The sequence below is a fragment of the Ovis aries genome, chromosome 21 (assembly GCF_016772045.2).
Source record: "Ovis aries strain OAR_USU_Benz2616 breed Rambouillet chromosome 21, ARS-UI_Ramb_v3.0, whole genome shotgun sequence".
NCBI classification, from domain to species: Eukaryota; Metazoa; Chordata; class Mammalia; order Artiodactyla; family Bovidae; genus Ovis; species Ovis aries.
The window spans coordinates 41,936,155-41,956,923 of record NC_056074.1 but is presented as its reverse complement, the minus strand read 5'-3'; the positions used below and the strand labels follow the sequence as shown (position 1 = coordinate 41,956,923).

At 61.0% G+C, this 20,769-nt stretch overlaps 1 protein-coding gene across 4 annotated transcripts; it reads right to left on the bottom strand.

The window, feature by feature from the left end:
• Nucleotides 1–543: 543 nt before the first annotated feature.
• ALDH3B1 (aldehyde dehydrogenase 3 family member B1) lies at nt 544–20,441 on the bottom strand. Of its 4 annotated transcripts, XM_027959401.3 has the most exons (10): nt 20,306–20,441; nt 14,666–14,828; nt 10,732–10,842; nt 10,510–10,630; nt 10,125–10,210; nt 9,605–9,686; nt 7,043–7,429; nt 6,177–6,343; nt 3,184–3,283; nt 544–1,239 (listed from the first exon to the last, which is right to left on the bottom strand). In XM_027959401.3, the coding sequence occupies exons 2-10, from the start codon at nt 14,825–14,827 to the stop codon at nt 1,049–1,051; spliced, it is 1,407 nt and encodes a 468-aa protein (XP_027815202.2). In that variant the 5' UTR covers nt 14,828; nt 20,306–20,441; the 3' UTR covers nt 544–1,048. The 4 variants fall into 4 exon arrangements, with proteins under 4 accessions (XP_027815202.2, XP_060260337.1, XP_042093563.2 ...); XM_060404354.1 differs by lacking the exon at nt 544–1,239 and having other exon boundaries at nt 1,288–3,283; XM_042237629.2 differs by lacking the exons at nt 544–1,239; nt 20,306–20,441 and adding an exon at nt 18,655–19,222 and having other exon boundaries at nt 1,288–3,283.
• Nucleotides 20,442–20,769: the final 328 nt, after the last annotated feature.

Sequence of the window (20,769 nt, the reverse complement as noted above, 5' to 3'; positions counted from 1 at the left end):
TTTCCCGTCCAGACTTGTGGGCCAAAGGGAGCCAATGAAGGGGTTCAGGCTGAGGGCTGGCATGGTCCAGTGGGCTTTGGGAATATTCATGGGTGCACTGAGAAGGGCTGGACCTGGGGGAAGAGGGTAGGTGATGGATGGCCCTGGGCACAGCCTTCAGTGTGTGGATTGGGGAGGCCCGTGGCATCATCGAATCATCAGGAATTGCTCAAAGATGGGACTTGGGCGGTAAAAGGGAGTGTCCAGCTGGAGGCCTGGGATTTTGGCAGCTAAATGGGTGGGGAGCGCTCCAGAGCACTGAGGTCCAGGAAGATGAGCAGGACAAGGAAGAGGATGAGCCCAGGGTGGGACATGGAGAGGAGAGGGTGCCCAGGGCCAACCACTTGGGGGACAGGAGCGTGTTCAGAGCTCCTCAGGGCTCGAGCTGAAGGGAAGGAGAATCTACTGCGGGCATCTCATCAATCTTGCCTGGAGGGAGAGGTGGGGGGAGAGACAAGGGAGGCAGCCTTCCCCCGCCTGAATGAGGAGACAGGACGCTGGAGCTTAGAGTCAGCAATTATGTTCCAAAATTTAATCCTCACAGTGATCTCAGGAGATATTGTTCGTCACCTCCTCTGTACACCAGAGAGGGGGACAAGCTCAGAGAGGGCAGGGACGACCCAGGTCACAGCAGGTCCACAGCAGGGCATGGATCAGATGCCAGGGCCCCTTCTGCACCCCTCCACAGAAAGAGGGGTCCCGAGTGCCCACAGCTGCCCGACTCCCCTGGAACATAGGTGGCCAGCCTGGGAGCCAGAGAGCAGGTTACAGTTTCCCACGTGCCCACACCTTGGCCCATCCTGGTTGTGGGGCAGCTGAGGGCCTGAAAAGAGAAGCCTTGGGTGGGAGGAGGGCAAGCACTGGTCTGAACTGTGGCCTTGGCAGGTCTTTTGCCCCTGCGTCGTGGATCCCAGGTCCTGTCTCCCCCAGCTTCAGGTGGCCACGGCAGGGGAGGACTCACAGGCGTGGGCTGGGAGGGACGCTCAGTGCCCCCGAGCCTGGGCTGGGCTCACAGCAGGGTGCAGCTGCAGCTGCGGGTCTCCAGGGCCATCAGCAGCACCCTCAGGTTGCGTGGAGTGTGGGGCGGGTAGCGGATGGCGTAGATCTTCTCCAGCCCTGGGGGGCGCAGCAGGCAGGCGCGGTGGTGGGAGAAGGTGTCGAAGGAGAACTTGCCGTGGTAGTTGCCCATCCCGCTGCTGCCTGCAGAGGGACGAGGGGCATGCCAGTCAGGCCTCCAGGGGCCAGCCAAGGGGTGTCAGACACACCTGGGCTCTGCCGGTCACAGGGTATGACCTGAGTGGGCCGTTCACCCCCGAGCCTTGGTTTCCCCACATGTAAAGTGGGCTAATCATGAGATGCTATGGGTAAAGGGCTTAGCCCCACCCTGGCACCAGCACCCAGTCAAATAAATGTTGAGGACACCAGGTCTGGGGCAAGATGGGTGACAGTGGGTGAGTGGGTTCCAGGGGTTGGGGGACGGAAGGATTGGGGGTTTGGGGTTAACAGTGCTCACCATAGAAACTAGACAACAAGGACCTACTGTAAAGCACAGGGAACTATATGCAATATCCTGTAATAACCTATAATGGAAAAGAATCTGAAAACGTGTGTGTGTGTGTGTGTATGTTAGTTGCTTAGTCATGTTTGACTACTCTTTGACTACTACTACTCTTTGAGACCCCACGAACTGTAGCCCACCAGGCTTCTCTGTTCATGGAATTCTCCAGACAAGAATACTGGAGTGGATTGCCATTCCCTTCTCCAGAGGATCTTCCTGACCCAGGGATTGAACCCTAGTTTCCTGCATCACAGGCAGATTCTTTATCATTTGAGCTACAGGGAAGTCCTGTGTGTGTGTGTGTATAAAACTGAATTGCTGAAACCAACACATTATTGTAAATCAAATACACTTCAGTTAAAAAAAAGAGGGAGGCAAGATGGAAAGTAAAGAAAGCAACCCCCCAGTGGATTCTGGGGTGACTCCCTAGGTTTGAATCCCAGCTTTGAACTGGCAAGTGACTTTGCCTCGGTCTCCTCGTGACATGGGGGGACAGTGGCACCACCTTCTAGAGTTGCAGGGACAAGTGTTCAGCCCCATAGATACAGCGAGTGCTATGTTGAGTCCACAGTGTCTAGGTAGGGAGACAGTCAAGGACCAGGCAGTAGGAAGTCCAGGGGATGCAGCAGTCCAGGGGCCGTCTGAGAGGGTTTCCTGGAGTGGGTGAGGCCTGAGGGATATGGCATTGACCAGATAAAGTGGGCATGTGGGGGCAGGAAGGCCCCAGACTGAGGGACGACTCAAGAGAGCATTGGAAGTGGGTGACCTGGATGTGCTGGGACTCAGGTCAAGCTCCGTGTGGCTGGGGCAGCAGCTAGGGAAACGGGAGAGGAGGCTGGAGCAGGATTCCACGGCCAGGCCAGGTAGGGCTGGCCTCCGGAAGCCAAGTCGGGGTCCTGTGGCTCTGTCAGGGGCTGGGAACTATGGGGGGCTTCGTCAGGGGAGTAAGAGGACCAGGTTCCCCCACTGACAGACCCACTCACTTCCCTGAGGAGGAGCAACTGGGACTGGAGGTAGGGAGCCAGGCGGGCTGGGGGCCAGGCTTCCAGAAGGGGGACAGCCCGTGCCCAGCCCTGGGAGGGCCTGGGATGACCAGGGCAGCCCGCCAGGCCGTGCTGGTCATTTACTCCGGTGCCCAGTGTGGGCCCTCTCATCCCCGGAGGAGGAGGTCGCTCAGAGAGGGGCCATGGTGGCCCCACATCACACAGCCGTCGGCTTGCTGGGGCCAGCCTCAGAGGCCAGGACCTTGCAGCCGGCCTGGGGGCTGCTAGGGCCTGGTGGAGGGGGGAGCTGACAGCAGCCCCCCATCTCCATCATGGACCCAAGCAGCCGCGGGAGGGCTTCAAGGAGCCGCGAGTAGCCGCATGTGGCATAGAGAGCACACCCGGGCCGCCCTGCATGCGACGCCAGGCCGGTCGGGGAGAAAAGCGGCAGCAAGCACCGTGGACGGACTTCACAGTGACGCTGAAAACAACATAAGCTGTGTCTGCGGGTCTGCCTGCGGACGGAAGTGCCAGGACCGGCATGGAAGGTTCCACTCCAGGCTCTGTGGAGGGGAGCGGGGCGAGGTGAGAGACAGCACCTACCCACTCCTCCGAAAGGCAGGCTGGCCAAGGTCAAGTGCATGAAGCCGTCGTTCCCACAGAAGCCCCCGCTGCTGGTCTGGGCCAGGACCCGCTTGACCACCTGGGGGGGAAGAAGCGGTGAGGCTGGTAAGAGAGCTGCGGGGGCTCTACCTGGCCCCCTCAGGGTCCCGGGGCCCATGGCAGGGTCTGAAGTCACCATGTCAGCTGAAGAGTAGCCTGCCACCCCCACATCAGCACTGGAGACGTGTGTCTTGAGCCTCCCTTGAGTGTGGTCCACGCAGGCGGCCGCGGACACAGACTCAGGCTGGCACGGGAGGCGGGAAACCCAGCCTCCTCCTGGGGACGTGGAGGGGCAGGCGATCAGGGAGATGCCCCAGGAGGGATGTGAGGTGCCTACTGGGTGTCCAGGAGGGCAGAAGTGAGTAGGAGGGACCCCCACCCATGCAGAGGGAAGGCCAGGTGGGGAGGCTGAGGGGCAGGGAAGCTGTGGGAGGCCTGCGGACTGCGCCACCGGGAGGACACTGAGATTTGTACTTTGGAAACATGAACTTGACCCCTGCTTGACTTAATGAAGGCCCTTCTTCGGTTTATGGACAATAAAGAAAGATTCAGTTCAGTCGCTTAGCTGTGTCCGACTCTGCAGCCCCATGGACTGCAGCACACCAAGCTTCCCTGTCCATCACCAAGATGAGCAGACACTGAAGAGTTGTTGCACAAAACCTTGGCTGTAGTGAGTTACAACGTGTGACCCTCAGGTCACAGCTTGACCAGGGCCTCCCGCAGAGTGGACCCCCATCCTCAGGGTCAGAAAATCCCGTTGAGACCAGCAGTAAGGACAGCAGAAGGCGGAGCTGGGACCACCAGTGCTCAGTGGACCCAGGGCAGGGCACGTGGGGTGGCACCACGTGTCCTGGAACAGCACCGGGCAGTCGGAAAAACTTGAAAGCCGACTGGCCAGAGGAGCCCCCTCCCTGCTTCTAAACACCTGTGTAGCACTTTCTTTTTTGACTGCTCTGTGCAGCATGTGTAATCTTGGTTCCCCCACCAGGGAGTGAACCTCTGCCCCCTGCATTGGGAGCAGGTTTAACAGAACCTTAGCTACTGGACACCCAGGGAAGTTCCTGTGTAGCATTTTCTAAAGTTAACATTATGCAGATAAACAAGGGCTCCTTGGAACAGCTGATTCTAGGGCCAGGCAGCTTGTAGACCCAGAAAGGAAGGAAGTGGTGGGAAAACCAAAGGATGGGCAGGTGTCTGGGACAGAGCAGCTCCCAGTGCCCAAAGGCCGGACAGGTCGAACGAAAATCAGGTGGTATTGGGGACAGGTTGAACAAGGAAACAAATCAGGTGGTATTGGGTTGTAACCCGGAAAATAAAGCAGATGGACTGGAGTCCGTGCTGATAAAAAGAGCCAGGCTTCCCTGGCGGGCCAGTGGTTAAGACTCCGTGCTTCCACTGCAGGAAGCGCAGGTTCAGTTCCTGGTCAGAAAAATAAGATCGCATGTGCCACATGGTGCGGCCAAAAAGAAAAAAGGCACTGCTATAAAGAACCAAGCCAAGATTCCAGGTAGGATATGCAGGTGTTCCCCTCCAGCAGGTAGAGCTTACTCTCACCCCATTGAAGGTAGGCTAGACTTAGTGACTTGCTCTCACAGAACAGAATAAGGAAAGGGAAAAATAGTCCTTGGTGGAGACCTGTGCCAGACCTAACCTTGGCCAGGGATGAAGGTTAACCTCACCAGTGATGCATGGATCCTATGGTCCCCTGAAGATGAGCAGAGGATGGGCCCTTGGCCCTGTGGGCTTCTTTCATGAGAGAAACAGCTGACCACTGAGATGGGGGCATTCTGCAGGACAGATGGCCAGCACCCCGTAAGCTGAGAGATGGCCACAAGGGGACCAGAGGAGCCATGGCAACTAAATGCAGCTCGGGACCCTGGCCTGGATCCTGGGGTGGAAAGAAAAACTGGCAAAATCTGTCTAAAGTCTGGAGTGTGGTTGACAGCAGTGTGCCAATGTCAGTTTCTTACTTTCGACCAACGTAAGGGGAGAAACTGGAGTATATGGGCCTTCCCTGGACTCTCTGCAACTTTTCTTTAAATCTAAAAATTAAAAGTTTATTTTAAGAAAGCCTTGCCAGGACTTCCCTGGTGGTCCAGAGGGGAAGACTCCATGCTCCCAGTGCAGGAGGTCCGTCCTCCATCCTTGATTAGAGAACTAGATCCCACAGGCCTGGGGCAACTACGAGTTCGCATGCCACAACTAAGACCTGACACAGCCTAAATAAATAGAAATAAAAAGTAAAATTTTAAAAATCATTGTCCAGGGGAATCCCCTGGCGGGCAGTGGTTAGGACTCCGCGCTTCCACTGCAGGGGGCATGAGTTTGAGCCCTGACTGGGAACTAAGACTGCATGCTGCATGGCACTCCAGTGAAGGGGATAGGGGTCAGGGAGAAGCATCGCCCAGTCTATGAGGGATCTCAGGAGTGTTGGGGGCGGGGGACGTGTGTCCTGAGCTGAAGATTGCTGGCCACATGCATGTGAGCCTCCCAAAGGGCCCCCAGGGAGGGGCAGGGGACCAGGGCTCACTCTTGGGTCTGCGTGTTCTGGTCATTCATCCCCCTTCAGTCATTTCATCCCATGTTGTGTGTGCCTTCCACGAGCCAAGCACCGAAGGCCGAGATGATGCAGAACAAGAGAGGCCAGGGCTGACGTAGAGGGGATGCTGGACCCTAGAGGAGACCCTGGGGAGCTGCCTACTAAAGGCCCATGAGAACGTGGCTTAGATTGAAAGGCAGCAGGGAGGCCCTGCTGCCCCCAGGAGAAAGGAGAGAGAGCCCAGCGCGCCACCTGTCAGTGCCCCCGAGGGACCAGGACCCCCTGGCCTCCTGCCAGGCCCATTGGTCCACTCTGGTCCTGGAGCCATCGCCCTCTGCTGACCCCACTCCAGTCTCTACTGCTGCCACCTGCCCCTGCCTGCGTCCAGCCCCACCTGGCTGTTGTTGGAGAAGGCGTACAGGGCCAGGGGCTTCTCCCGACGGTTGATGAAGTCGATGGCCTGGCCCAGGCTCCTCACGTTCACGATGGGCAGGATGGGCCCGAAGATCTCCTCCTGCATCACCGGATCTGTCTCCTGCACGTCCACCAGCACCGTGGGGGCTGCCAGAGACAGGGGCCGGCTCAGCCCAGGGGCGGGGCCCTCTGGTGGGCGGGGCCTAAGGCGAGTGGGCCTCTGGTGGGCGGGCCCGCGGGCTGTCAGGGCCCAGGGACCCGGATGTCCCAGGGATGGTTCTCTCCCCGCAGCCCCCGGGAAGTGACCACGAGGGGCTCCCCAGCCTGACCGGGCTCGTGGGGCCCAGAGAATCACTCAGCCTTGGTCTCACAGTCAGAGGGTGACCCGATCTTAGACCCCAGAGTCTGAGGCCCCAGGTCCCAGCCTGTTAGACCCTTCTAGTCGTTCAGCCCAGGAGACCAGGGTTCTTTGTTCACAGCAGAGCAGACGCTCAGGACGGGCTTTGGGAGCTGAGAACCAGAATCGTGGGCGCGTAGCACTCGGGGTCGTGTGGCCCGTGGAGCAGCGGATCGTGGGGCTGAAGTTGGGAAGCTGAGCCTAGAACTCTGGGGTCTGAGCTTGGAGAACTTGGGCCAGAGTGTGGAGTCGTGGGGTCGCGGGCTCAGACCCCAGCACCAGGAAACACCGGTATCACGAAGTCATGGCACCAGGCTGGGCTGTAGCGGTGGGGTGGGGGGAGCCTCAGAGCCCAGACTCGGGGTCCAGCTGTGGCCCCCAGCGTGGAGGGGCCTTCGCTGGGGTGTGGATGGGGGGTGGGGCACAATGGCAGGGAGGGCGGGGCTCACCGATATAGAGATCGCTTTCGTCACTCTGGCCGCCGATGACCACGCGGCCGAAGCTCAGCAAGCCCCGGAGCCGCTGGAAATGCTTCTGGCTGATGATGCGGCCCAGGTTTGGGGAGCTCTGGGGGTCGTCGCCATAGAAACGGGTGATGGCGCTCTGCAGGGCGGGCACCAGCCGTGCCTGCATCTCGGGGCTGCACAGGACATAGTCGGGGGCCACGCAGGTCTGGCCGGCATTGAAACAGCGGAAGAAGGCCACCCGGTTGGCCACGGTCTGGGGGTCGCAGTTGTCGTCTACGTAGCAGGGGTTCTTGCCTCCCAGCTCCAGCGTGATGGGCGTCAGGTGCTTGGCGGCGGCAGTCATGATGATCTTGCCAACTTGAGGGTTCCCTGGGCAAGGAAGGAAACCAGGGTGGCTCTCCATCACTTGACCAGGTGGAGCAGCCCCAGCCCAGGGCTGGGCACTCTCAAGGGGGTTCACTCCCTGTCCTGCACTTCCCTGGAGAGGCCTTTGAATGGGGTCTCACCTGGCCTTTCCTTGTCAGTTGCTGCTACACTGGGACCTTCTTCCCATCATCTTCCCCCTACCCCCACCCTGACCAGCCCCACACAGTGGAAGGTCCCGGCTCCCTCACCTGACTTGCCCGCTTAGACATCCAGGAACACCCACACACACACACTACAATGTCCCCCGGCTGCTGACCCCAAGCTGGGACCTGCAGGGACTCTTTCTAACCCTCCCCTCTGCAGCCTACCTTCTCTCCACTGGCCTCTGAAAATGATCCCTGTGGTCCAAGGTCAGCATCCCACTCCATCTGGTCAATATCTGGGTCTCCCCTCTCTCTGACCTGACGCGGCAGCCCTGGCACCCTCCCCGCCAGGTCCCTGCCTCTTCTCTGTGTTGGTCTCCCTGGTCTCACAGTCCTCTCCTCTGCTCAGCCACCCCAACCACTCCTGATGCCCCCCAGGCCTTGAGACCCTCCTGCCCATGCCTGACCCAGGGTCCCATGCTGCCGTTTGTGTTGTGATGACCCTGGTCCTTCTCCCCAGCCACCACGGCCCGAGGGAGCCCGAAGCCCAGTCACCTCTCTGGTCTCACTTCCTCCTGCTTCCCTGTCCTTGGTACCCTCTATCCAGGCCCCCTCACCCCCCGGGTGCTCTCCCCTGACCACAGCTCCTCCCTCAGGGCCTCCTGTCTTTGTCAGACACCTCCCTGACTATGAGGCCATCCTAACCAACCCTGCCACGTGCCTTCCCACCTCTGCCCTGATCAGCTTGGAATGGGCTCCATGACAACGCGGGAGACCTTGCCTTCCTAGCCGTGCTTCATCCCAAGGCCTGGCTGTGCCGGGCACGGTCTGCACTCTAGTAAATGTTCACTGAGTGAGCAAGTGAGCGAGTGAGTGCATGCTGCCCAGGCCACATGCTGTGACAAAGGCTTTCATTCATCCATTTATCCTTAAGACAGGCCTGTGACTTGGGGATGGCCCCTGTCCCACTGATAAGGAAACTGAGGCCTGGGCAAGTCAGGAGATGTGGCAGAGTGCCTTCTGATAGTTCATTGGCCCCTGCACAGACTGCCTCGGGGGCCTGACCTGGACATTGGCCTCTGGGGTCTGCCTGCCTTGCCTCTGCACCCTCGGTCCTGAGGGGCCAGGGCTCAAAGCCCATTGAGCTTCGGGGTGTGGCAGTGGAGGGTGAGTGGAGGGTGAGCGGAGGGTGGGTGGTGGGCCCCCCCAGCTGCTTCCTTCTGGTATTCCCCCTTGCCCCAGGAATCTGGAGGAACAGCTGAGAACCCTGCCTCTGCTCTCCCCCACCCCGCCCCCCACCATCTCCTTCCCTGTCTGTTACAGTGGCGGCTGGCAGGTCTTGTCCTGGGCTTGTGGCAGGGTCTGGGGAGGAGAGAGGCCGAGACAGCCTCCCCGGCCAGGGACGAGGTGTGCCATGGGGGAGGCAGGTCTGGCCTCTTTCCTCCAGGGCCTGGCCCGCTGACATGGCTGTCTGCCTCCTCCACCCTTTCTTCTCTTCTGGAAACTTTGTCTTGGTCACCTGAAGCTAGGTGGTGTCTGGGCCCCATGGGCACATGCCAGGGTGATGGCAGGTGACCTCTGGGGGCAAAATCCAGCCTGCCCCAACCCTGGCTAGTGAGGTGGGCACTGCATCTCTTTGTCACCCAAGTCTCCAGACCCTCGTCTGTCCAGCCTTCCAGAAGGGCTGTGGGGTGGTGAGGGAGTGCCTGGCATAGCCGAAGCTCACTCAGCAAGGGCAGATGCTGTGACGTGTGAAACTGTGATTGGTGGGGAGGCCTGTTCCCTGGGACGGGGTCCAGCTCCCCAAGGGTCCCCAGGGGTCCAGGGCCACTCTCCCTCCAGGCTGCTTGTCCTGGAGCCTAGGGCAGCCCTCAGCGCTCACCCCCGTGTCCTCCCTGGCCAGCTGTCTACCTCTGTCCTCTGAGCCTCTCTCCAGCAGCTGGGGACAAGGCCCGGAGTGTGGGGTTGGCCTCAGGCCTCTCGCCCCTCCCATCCTGGGCACTCCCCCGACCTGCCCCCGCAGCTGGCCCCTCACCTGTGAAGAAGATGTAGTCGAACTTGTGCTCCAGCAGTCGCCCCGTCTCCTGGGGCCCGCCCAGCACCACGGCAAAGCAGCTCTGCAAGGGGGGATGGACAAACGCAGGCTCCCTCTGGGGTCCCAGCCTGAGAGCCCAGGGGGCTGCCTGCCTGCCTGGGGCCGCTCCCCCCTTGCCTGGCCTGACCCAGCGGTGCCAGGGCTCCAGGCGGGCTGGGTGGGGAGCGGGGAGCCCCCCAGGGGCACTGGGCAGGGCAGTGCCAGCCCAGCACGTGTGAGGTTGGGGCCTGGCAGAGTTGGGGTGGGGACTGAGACCAGGGTGACCAGAGACAGGCAGGGAGCCCCTGGGGACAGGCCCCACCCTCTGTTTCACGCAGAGGGGAACAGAGAAGCCGGTGACCTGGCCAAGGCCACACAACCCAGAGGAGGTTGGAACTCAGGTCCGCCCCGGGCCCAGGGGGCCGGCCTGGCCCTGCTCGGCCCCAGTGTGGTTGCCCGGTCTGCACCGGGCCCGGCTCACCTGGTCCAGGTATCGGGGCAGCACCTCGGCCAGGACCTTCTCAGTGCTCTTGCTGATCTCAGAGGGTTTCAGCACCACGCAGTTCCCTGTGGGGAGGGCGGGGTGGGGCGGGGAGAGGGCGGGGCCGTGTGTAGCCACGCCCCATCTCCATTCGTCCTCACACACCTGCAGGGCAGGAGCCCACCTCACTCCCTCTCCAGGTGAAGAGTACAGCTCGGCTAGGAGAGGTGCGGTCCCAGCCCCAAATCCTCACACATGGAAACCAGGCCATCTTAGCCACCTGGTGCCAGCCCCCACAACTCCTCCTTGGCTTTGGGGGTGGCTGTGAAGCCATGAGGCTGGGAGGGGATGGGCAGGGGGCGGGAAGGCAGAGGGTCCCTCTCACCTGCTGCGAGGGCGCCCACCAGGGGCCCCAGGCTCAGGTTCAGAGGGTAGTTCCAGGGAGACAGGATGAGCACCAGGCCGAAGGGCTCCTTCCGGATGAAGGCCGAGTCCAGCTGCGTGGCCTGGGCCGGGGCCAGCATGGTGGAGAACGGTGAGGGGCTGAGACCCCAGCCCCTCGGCCACCCTCCACCCAGAGAGGTCTCCTGACCCCAGCGTCACTCACCAGGTTCTTGGACACTTTCTCATCCTTCATCCAGGCCCTCAGGTTCCTAAGGGCCAAGTTAATCTCGTTCTGGCTGATGCTGATTTCGGACAGCTCTGCCTCAAAGGCTGACTACAGGGTGGGTGGGGGGGAAAGGGCACGGTCAGGACTGGGGTCAGGGACCCAGGATCCGCAGGTGGCCGGAGCCCTGGAGAGGGCCGGAGCCCTGGGAAGGGCAAAGCCTGTCTTAATGACTCGTCCACTCATTCATTTATTCGCTCCGCGTTCACTGAATGCTTGCAGTGTGTGGGTCCCATTCCCGTGCTGGGGATGTAGCGGTGATGGAGAAGACAGAAGACCTGCCCCACGGAGCTGACGTTGTGGTGGGCGTGGGGGGCGCACAGTGCATGGGATGATGAGAATACTGACTCCTCCATTAGGATGTGACAGGCGCAATAGAAGGATGAGACAGGGTTTCAGGGTGTGTGTGTCTCTTTGCTCTATTTCACACAAGGTGGTCAGTACCATCCTCTGGGGCGGCATGACATTTGAGCAGTGAAGAAAGAAAGGAAGGGCGCCGATGGATACCTGGAGGCAGGATATTCCAAGCTGAGGGTGTGGCACGTGCAAAGACCCTGAGGCAGTGCAGGCTTTGCTCTCTTCCTGTTTAGCAAGCAGGAGGGTGGGTGAGGTGATGAGGCCTAGCCACTGGGGTGAGGACTGTTGAGCACAGCAGGGACAGGATCTACCTGAAGTTTGAACAGGACTGTCCGTGTGGCCCCTGTGGCCTGCTTTTGTGGATGTCAGTCTGCAGCAGACACTGAGGACAGGTGTCTCTGGATAATTGCCATCAGTCCCCATAGCCCAGGGGCCAAGGGCAGATTTCAAGGGCAGGAGTCAGAAAGAGGCAAAAGTCAATAGGGACACTGTCCTGATCTCTGCCAGCTGGTGTGCCTGCCCCACCCTCATGAGGGAGGGACCCAGCTTGTGGGCTGCAGGCAACTGGGAGGCCCATCTCTCGGGACTCCAGAGCCAGGCTGTCCTCATGCCTGAGACTCTGCTGTTACAGTGAGAGTGCCTTCCTGCCAGAGCTGAGGGTGATGGGCCCAGGGGTGCCAGAGCTGAGCCTTGAGCGGGAAGGGACCCTGGAGGAGGAAGCCCTGTCCACTGGCCGGCTTCAGGCACGCCTTCAACTGTGTCTGTGTTTACAGGCCCAGTGAGATCTCCTGTGACCTGCGTGAGGTTTGGGCCTGTTTAAGGGGCTTCTCTGGTGGCTCGGATGGTAAAGAGTCTGCCTGCAATGCAGGAGACCTGGGTTCAATCCCTGGGTTGGGAAGATCCCCTAGAGGAGGGCATGGCAACCCACTCCAGTACTCTTGCCTAGAGAATCCCATGAAGAGAGGAACCTGGTGGGCTACAGTCCATGGGGTTGCAAATAGATGGGCACGACTGAGCGACTAACATTTTCACTCTTTTCAAGGGATGATCTGGACCCCATTGAATGCCATGGAAGAGTAGGCTGTTTTCAGCAGGGGCTGTGTGCCCTCAGGCAAGAACATGCCCTCTCTCAGTCACCTCTGAGGGTGACTGGGTTGTAACCACCTGTACCTGGAAGGGCTGCTGGAGGTTAAGTGGGAGGATTCGTGCAGGGCAGACAGGGCAGATGCTGCCTGTTGGGAGGGTGGGAACAGGGCTGGCCGAGACCAGAAGGAGGGACAGATTGGATTTCCTGGGCTGCTGCTCCCTTCATGGAGCCCTGGCTCTGGAAGCCTTGAGGGTTGGAGGCAGGAGGTGAAATCTGAGCTGCAGGGAGAAGAGGGACCAGATAGACCATCGGGTCAGGTGTCACAGAGGCGGACAGGCCAGGCCAGCAGGTGCAGGGCAGAGGCTCTGTGGGGGTGCCAGCTCCTAGGGAGCCAAATAAGCCAGGGCAGGGGATGGGAGTCCCCTCTGTCCTGGATCAGGTCCAGTGATGGACACTCCACACAGGGAGGCAGAGCCAGGTCCCTTGGATGTCAGAGAGCCAAGGAGAGGATGCTCTGGCACCATGGTTTCATAAATGGGACAACAGATGATTCCAGAAAAAGCTGATGATGGAGCCCAGCTGTAGTCCCGGAGCATGGTGATAAATAGGAGGTTTGAGGACACAAAGAAAGGGGCTAGGCATCACCAGGAGGCCACATTCTGAGGATAAGTCCTTGTGCCCAGCTTTTGTTGTCCCTATGGAATGAGGGTGCCCTGATCCATGACCTCAGATGCCATGAAACCCCATAGTCTCCGAGTTCAGGCCTGCTCTGGAGCCAGGGTGGACACCCGGCTGGGTGTCTGCAAATCAGGTGGGTCCCAAGGAGGCTGCGGAGGCACCCCCAGGTCTGCCAGGGCTGACATCTCTCCCACAAACTGGGTGGAGCCAGCAGGCCCAGCAGAATGGCAAAGATGGCTGGAGGGCAGTAAGGGATGACTCCAGGGTTCCCTGGAGGGTTCTGCTCGTGGGCTCAGGAGGGTTGAAGAAGAGCTCGGTGCTCAGCATGAGCCAATGTGGGACTGCAGCCCCGGGGGACAGCGGCCCACATGCACCTTGGGCCTGTCCTGGTGTGAAGTCTCAGAATAGCACCTGACCAGCTGGCAAGCAGTCACAGCCTTGGAAGGCTATTGGTGGTGAAGGGCAGGGGGGCACCAATGTCCAGGGGTGAGTCTGGCTTTGTGGCAAGCACAGGGATGTTTTGTCCAAAGAAAAACCCCAGGGACAGCTGTCTTGGGGCAGCGGCAGCCACATGGGTGGGCCCTACTGGCTGAGAGGGTGGGAGGCTGACTACAAGGAAGGATATTTCTTGGGGTCCTGTCAAGGCTACTGCTGAGAACGGCAGGGACTGAGCCCCAGCAGTCCAGGATTTGGACAGAGGCCATGATGCCCACAGTACCTGGTGAAGCCTGTGTCCCCCCAACACACGCGGCCTTAGGGGTGCAACCCTCCTCTCCGGACCTCACCCCTTGTGTCTCCACCTTTTGCCCTCCCCTCCAGCTACGCCAGCCTCCTTGCCGCTCCTACAGCACAAAACACACAAAGCACCTCCTACCTCAGGGCCTTTGCGCATGTTGGGCCCTCTGCCATTTCCCCCCTTGTCCCTGGGACCCTTCTCCCTCCCCCTTCACACATCACCATCTCCAGGAAACCTCCCCTGACCCCCACATACGAAACAGCACCCTGGCCCTGGCCCGCCCTCACCCCCGTCACACTGGGAGTGTCTCTCCACGGTATTCATCGCCACCCAACATGCTTTGTGTTCATTTACTGTCTAATTGTGTCTCTCCCTGGGAGGCCAGCTCCCTGGACTTGGTTTTATTTGTTGTATCCCCAGAGCCTAGAACAGGACCTGGCACATAGTAAGTGTTCAATAAATAGCAGTGGAGTGGGGGAATTTCCTGGCGGTCCAGTGGTTAGGACTTGGCGCTTTCACTGCCGAGGGCGTGGGTTCAATTCCCTGTCGGGAGACTAAAATCCCAAAAGCTGTTCGTGTGCGTGCGTGTGTATGTGCATGCTAAGTTGCAGTCCAACTCTTTGTAATCCCACGAACTGTAGCCCACCAGACTTCTCTGTCTGTGGAATTCTTCAGGCAAGAATACACGGGAGTGGGTTGCCGTACCCTCCTCCAGGGGGTCTTCCCGACCCAGGGATCAAACCTGTGTCTCTTATGTCTCCTGCATTGGTAGGTGGGTTCTTTTCCACTAGCACCACCTGGGAAGCCCCAAATAGCAGTGGAGTGGAGGTAGAAATGAGCCACCAGATGAATGCAGAAGAGTGGGTTCTGGAGCAGGAAAGGAGGTGGGCGTGATGGCTTTTAGTTCCCCTTTGTGGAGGATGCAGCTGTCTCCCTCCTCCCCACCCCTGCCCCCTTCCCTGCAACCCCCCTCCCCTCACCCCTGCCCTCCTCCCCCCACCCCGCCCCCCACCCACCTTGTGCAGGTCCTGAGCCAGCGCCTCCTGCAGAAGCTGCTTGTTCTCTTGCAGAAAGCGGCTCAGGCCCTTCAGCTGGGCGGCCCGGAACTCAGCTGGCCGTGTGCGCCCAGAGACGAAGGCCTCCCGCAGCCGCTGCAGGGTGTCTACGAAGGGGTCCATCCTGCCAGGCAGGGGGCAGCATGGGTTGGGGTGCCCTCATCTCCGTGGCCCCCTCCCTGGCCCCTGCCCGCACCCAGGTGGGCCCACGGACACTCCCTCGGGGACTCACACGTAATCCCAGGGACCCGGGCTGCCCCACCTACACGCACACACACCACACACATGTACACACAGGACACCCTTAGACACCCACTGACAGAACTACAGATCACGCCCCTCGGCCAGTGGGCAGGAGGGCCCTGGACCCCAGGGCAGTCACGGGCCCAGGCCTGGGCTGGGTGACAGCTACTCCACAACCCCTAAGGGCGAGCAGGCGGCCAGGGGACCACGGGTCTTCCTGCTGCAGGGAAACGAGCCCTAAGCCACAGCCCCCGCCCTGCTCTGCACCCCTCCCAGAGATGGCAGCCCTGAGCCCAGCAAGCCTGAGTGGAGCAACCGGGGGAAGTGTGGCCACCAACAGCCACTGCAGCCACCTTGTTGGGACATTCCCAATGCAGAATGCGCTGCCACCCCCGGTCCCCAGGCGGGGGGCCCTGCCCAGGGAGGCTGGGCTGGTGGGCGGTGGCTCAGAGGCCGGGTGACAGGACCCCTCTCCCTGTGGCCCAGCTCCACAGCAAGATGCGGAAGGAAGAGCTCGCCTCCCACAGGTGCTGTGGCCCACCCCCACTCTGCAGCCATGGTGCAGGAGGAACAGGGAGTGGGGGTGGCAAGCGGTGAGGGGTAGCCCGGCCCGCGGCTGGCATCAGCCTGGGCCGGCAGGCTGGGTAGGGGCCCTGGCATTCCCCAGGGCCCCCGCCTGTTTACCTGAAGCTCACGAGAGGAGCGCTCTGACGCACTCGGCCCTCGGCCTGGTGCCAAGGACCCATGGGGACCCTTTCCTCCTTCCCTTCTGACTCCCTTCCCTCAGGTCTCTGCTTGGCTGATGCCTCCTTCAGGCAGCCCACCGTGATTACTCCCGCAACCGTGCTCCCCACCATATTGCGTGTGTGTGAGTTGCTCAGTCGTGTCCAACTCTTTGTGATTCCCATGGACTGTAGCCCACCAGACTCCTCTGTCCATGGACTGTTGCAGGCAAGAACACTGGAGTGGGTGGCCATTTCCTTCTCCAGGGGATCTTCCCCACCCCAGGATCAAACCTAGGTCTCCTGCGTTGTGGGCAGATTCTCCACCACCTGAGCCACCAGGGAGGCCCCACACAGTGCTGTACTTCGTGGTAAGTACTGGTTTTCTCTGCCCAATTCTCTATCCCCACCCCCCCATCCCTCTCCTCTCCCACTAGACTGGGAGGCAGGGCCCCACTCTGCCTTCTTAGCTCATCATTTGGGTCTTTGTGCTCCCCATCTGTTAAGGTCTCCCTTCCACCTACCAGCTGACAGGGTGGTTGTTTTTTATCAAGGATGAGACCCTGGCGGCCAGTTCAGGGCCCAGGGCGTGGCATCAGTGCCCCCAGGGGTGCCAGCTACTGTTAAGTGGCCACTGCTGCTGCAGCCCTAAGCTTTCTGGAGGGCTCCATGACCGCCAGGGCCAAGCTGCTCCAGCCGACAGGATGGCCTGGCCCTATGGACACCCTGCCGAGAGCCCGACGGGAGCCCTGAGCTGTCCCCACGCTTGATGGAGGCCAGACTGAGCCCACAGGCCTCCTGCTGCAGTCAGGAGAAAGCAGGCAGTGGTCTGGGCACAGGGCGGGCTCCATGTCCCCCAGAGAGGGTGACGGTGCCCCAGAGCAGGGACATTGTCAGGGCCGCTCTCAGTCCCAGGCTCACCCTCCACTCCGACCCTTCTCCTGGGAAGAGGGCATACTGGCCAGAGGCCCAGGAGCCCAGAGCCTTGAGGACCCCCCGGGCCTCAAACCCTGACCCAGCCTCTTCTGGCTGTGTGACCTTGGGCAAGTCACTTGTCTTCTCACTGCCTCAGTTTCCACATCTGTAAAATAGGGATGCCGATAGCACTTGCTCTGGAGAGGGAAACGGCAACCCACTCCAGTATTCTCGTCTGGGAAATGCCATGGACAGAGGAGCCTGGCGGGCTACAGTCCGTGGAGTCACAAAGAGCTGGACACAACTGAGCGACTAAACCACCACCACCAGTAACACTTGCTAAATTCTGGAGGATTAAATGACATATCACCCCGGGAAGCAGTGGCCGTTGCCCGCATAGTTAATGGTCAGCTGTGGTTATCGTTACCAAGTGCTCGACAAATATTTATCCCTGTTCCCTCCCCCCGCCCCCTCTCACCTTTAGATTCCTGCTGATGGATGCTGAGTGCAAACCACACCTGCCCCCCCTCCCTCCTCCGCAGGGTTCCTTTCCTGAGTCTCCGCAGAACCCACAAAAATGAGAGGCATCTCGCTTGAAGGGAGCATCTCCCAGTGCAGTGAGGGGCGGGGAGCTCTGCGGGGGAGGAGGTCTGGTTGGAACATTCCAGCAGCCTCTCCAGGCGACATTGAGGCAAACTCACACAATAGTGCCCCCTGCAATTTGGTCAGGACCGAGTCCCCCCCTGGGGGGCCCTGCTGGGGACCAGGGAGCTTGACTCAACCCATGTGAGCAGGTGAGCCAAGGCTACCTGTGGGGCCTGGGGCCTGAGGGGACCCTGGGCCTGTGACCTCACAAGGGAGCCGAGCAGCTGCTGTGAACACACGTGCACAGGTTCCTGCACTCGGAGGTCTGGGGGCCCTGAGCTCACCTGCCTGGGAGCTGTTAAGTCATTTGATGTGACAAGGGATGGCTTGTTTCCCGGGGGTCCCGGGACCTTCCCTCAAGGCCAGGGGCCTGGGGATGCACTAGAAAGAATGATGACCAGGCGCTGACGCTGCAGGTACTGTGTCGGCAGCGGGGGCGCCAGCCATGGGTACAGCGTGGTGTTCGGATGGTGTCCCTGAAGGAAGCTGAGGCCCGGGGCCCGTGGCGTCGAGACACTGACAGGCAGGGTGGGCACTCAGGTCTGCCGCCTCCAAAGCAGCATCGGGAAGCCGCTGCTGCCCAGGCCCCGCCCCTGCGCCCTGCCTGGTCCTGACGATGAGCTACCTCCCAGCCGCCACCCCTGTCCACCCTCTTGTGCTTTTTTGCCTCGGTTTCCCCATTTACACCACAGTCCCTCTAAAAGCATGCTCCCAGTATGCCATGTCAGGGGCCCAAGGACCTGGGTCCAAATCCTAGGTTTTCAGCTCGGGCCTTGGGCAGGTGGCTTGGCCTCCCTGTGGCTTGCTTTTCCCATCTGTGAAATGGGCACGATGCCTGTGTCTATCCTGTGGTGCTGGGAAGTGGTTGGTGCTGGGCTGAGCACCGTGAGTGCTCATGAGGATGGTTCCTGATGATTGTTATTCAGATAAGACTGCAAAGGACGGCTGTGCTGAGAGGGCTGAGGGGAGATCCTAGGGTGGGAACCCAAGGAAACCTTGGCCCAGCGTGGAAACCCGGGAGGCAAGGACATCAACTTGGGACCCCTTGGGGCAGGGAAGCTGAGCTGGCAAGAGCAACAGAGGTGACCTTGGTGGTCTGAGGGCCTGGGAAGCCCCTTGACTGTCAGGTGGAGGTCACAGGCCTGCCTCGAAAGTCCCACAGGCCCCAATTCTCTAGAGTCTCTAATCTGGCCTCACCCCTGGGGCCGTGTAGCCCTAACTTGGATTTTCCCAAGGTCTCCTGCACTCTGGGCAGCAGCCCCCTCCCTCCCGTGGGGGCCATGGGGAGCTGGGGACCAACCCTTGGCCGTGGGCCAAGCCAGACCCAGCCCCGCCGAATGGAGAGGCTGTGCCGGCGGCTGGACTCCCTGAGGTCCATCTGATAACAGCTTCTCTGCGAGGCCGGGAGGGAGGGCCCCGGCTGACCTTTCTTCCTGGACGTTGGCTGGGTCCATTCCCAAGAATGTGATCGCTCAGAACCACTCACGGTGAACCCCGCCCCAGCAGCGGGTACGCGTGGCCGATGCCCAGGAAACGTGTTGTCAGATGGATGCTTGATGCCGCACCCGCTTCACCCCAGGGACAGGGGTGTATTCCTTCCTGGGGCAAGCTGGTCCAGAGCTGGGGCCCCTGGCTCCCTCAGTAACCCCAGCCCAGCTCAGACTCAGTATGGGTGCTGGCTGGCCTCAGGGACCCTCGGCTTCTCTCTTTCATCTCTGAGGTTGGGGTGAAGGGAAGTCCCTTCCTCCTCCTTCTTTCTCCCCAGGTAGGCGTAGCAGCTCTGAGAAGACAAAGCTAGCTTCTGCCTGCGACCGTGAGGGGTCAGGCCTGCCCTGACCCAGAGCAGCCAGAGTCTCGACAGCAGCCCAGAGGCCCTGCATCAGCCCGCCAGCAGGCCCCGGCCCTGACCACTGGTCGCTGCATCCCCAGCCGCCACGGAGTACCATACCTGAGGCCCTGCCCAGCTGCCCGTCTTCCTGGTCAGCCGCGCTCTGCCCAGCTGCCTGCCCTGCCGTTATGAAATGTCCAGGGCTGGGCCGGCCCCTGGGGCGGGGCCACCCTGGCCTCGTGCCTGACTGACTCCGGGCTAGCCGGAGGCTGCAGGCTGAGATTTCATCAGCACTTCCCTCCGTGTGGGGGGGGCCTCTAGGTCCTTCCCTGGACCACGAAAGAGGGCCAGGGCCCAGAGAAGGCCAACTCCAGGCCAGCGTCACACAGCAGGCCTCGAGGGAGCTCTGAGCTGAGGGTCCATCCCGAGGCCTTGGTGGGAAGGGTCCCAGGCCTGGCTGGAGGAGGAGAGTCCAGGCAGAGGAATTCCGGTGTGGATGGGGGCTGCGGCCTGGAGCGGCGGGGAAAGCCTGCTTCCCGCAAGCCCCCCACCCCCGCCCCTCTGAGCCTCAGTTTCCCATCTGCAAAGTGAAGAGTTCAGATCCAAAGACAGCTGGAGTCTGGAAACCCAACCTCAGGGCCCAGAAGGGCCACAGGCTTCGTCCTGACAGCCGCGTGTCTGTGTCCATCAGCACCACCTCCCCCAGCACCCTACTCATGGCGCCTGTCACCCTTGCAACATGGCATTTTACAAGGACGAGACAGAGGCCCGGGGGGAGGATCTGACCCGGCAGGGCCCGGTGGCAGGCTGGGAACCACAGGAGAAGGCTGTCGTTCTGCACCAGGCCGGGCCATCTCCAGCCACCCCCTCCTAACCTCTCGGGAAAGAGCACCGCCCTCTGCCCTCCAGGTGGGCCGCCGTCGTGACAAGTGTGGCCGTGGAGGTTCCCGTGTGCCCGCTCCTCCGCGTCACCCCAGCCCCCACGCCCGCACACCTGTCAGAGCCAGCACAAAGGGGGAAGATCCCCCCGCAGGTGCTGGTGTCAGACAGGCGGCTGATTAGGTTACAGGTGTGGGGACAGGCGTATCCTCCGTGCCTTCGCCCCAGGCCTGTCACCCTGGGCCCGCTGCTGCCCCTCCACCTTGGTGCCCTGGGTCTTGCCCGGGTCATGGCCCAGGGCCTCTGGGCCACCCGGGCCCCCGGGAGATGCTCCTCACAGCCCCCGCCCTCCCCGCAGCCCCTGCCTACCTGGGAGGGCAGGAGAGGCCTCCAGACCCTCCTGCAGGATCTGGTAGCCCCCTAGAGGCTTCAGCCACTGGGACAGGGTAAGGGGCTGCTGGGGCCCCCGTCCTCTGCGTGGGATGGAGCCCCCGGCCGCTGCCTGTCACGTGGCTGGGCATGTGACAGCCCTGCCCTGCTGCCTGGAGCTGAGCCAGGCAGAGGCAGAGCCAGCGGCAGGCGGGGCAGGGCTGGAGCTGAGCCTGGCACCGGTCAGCCTGCAACCAGGCCCAGAGAGGGGCAGTCACTGATCTAAGGCCACACAGCAAATCAGGGGCCCACCTGGGGAGACACTGGTGGGTGGCAGGGGTATTGTAGGATCCTGAGGGGCCCCTCCCTGACTGGGGATCCCTCCTGCAGGGGTTACCCCTGAACTTGTCACAAGTTCAGCCTGGGAAGTCCCCAGAGAGGACTGTCCTCCTGGCACAAGGGTC

Bases quoted from the DNA above. Each gene is read 5' to 3' on its own strand.
- ALDH3B1 (XM_042237629.2), bottom strand. From the start codon at position 18,683: ATGGACCCAGCCAACGTCCAGGAAGAAAG. The intron at 10,843-14,665 runs GTGGGTGGGGGG...CCCACCCTGTAG, and splicing joins TGGCTCAGGACCTGCACAAG to TCAGCCTTTGAGGCAGAGCT. The intron at 10,211-10,509 runs GTGAGAGGGACC...CCCTCCCCACAG, and splicing joins GGTGGGCGCCCTCGCAGCAG to GGAACTGCGTGGTGCTGAAA.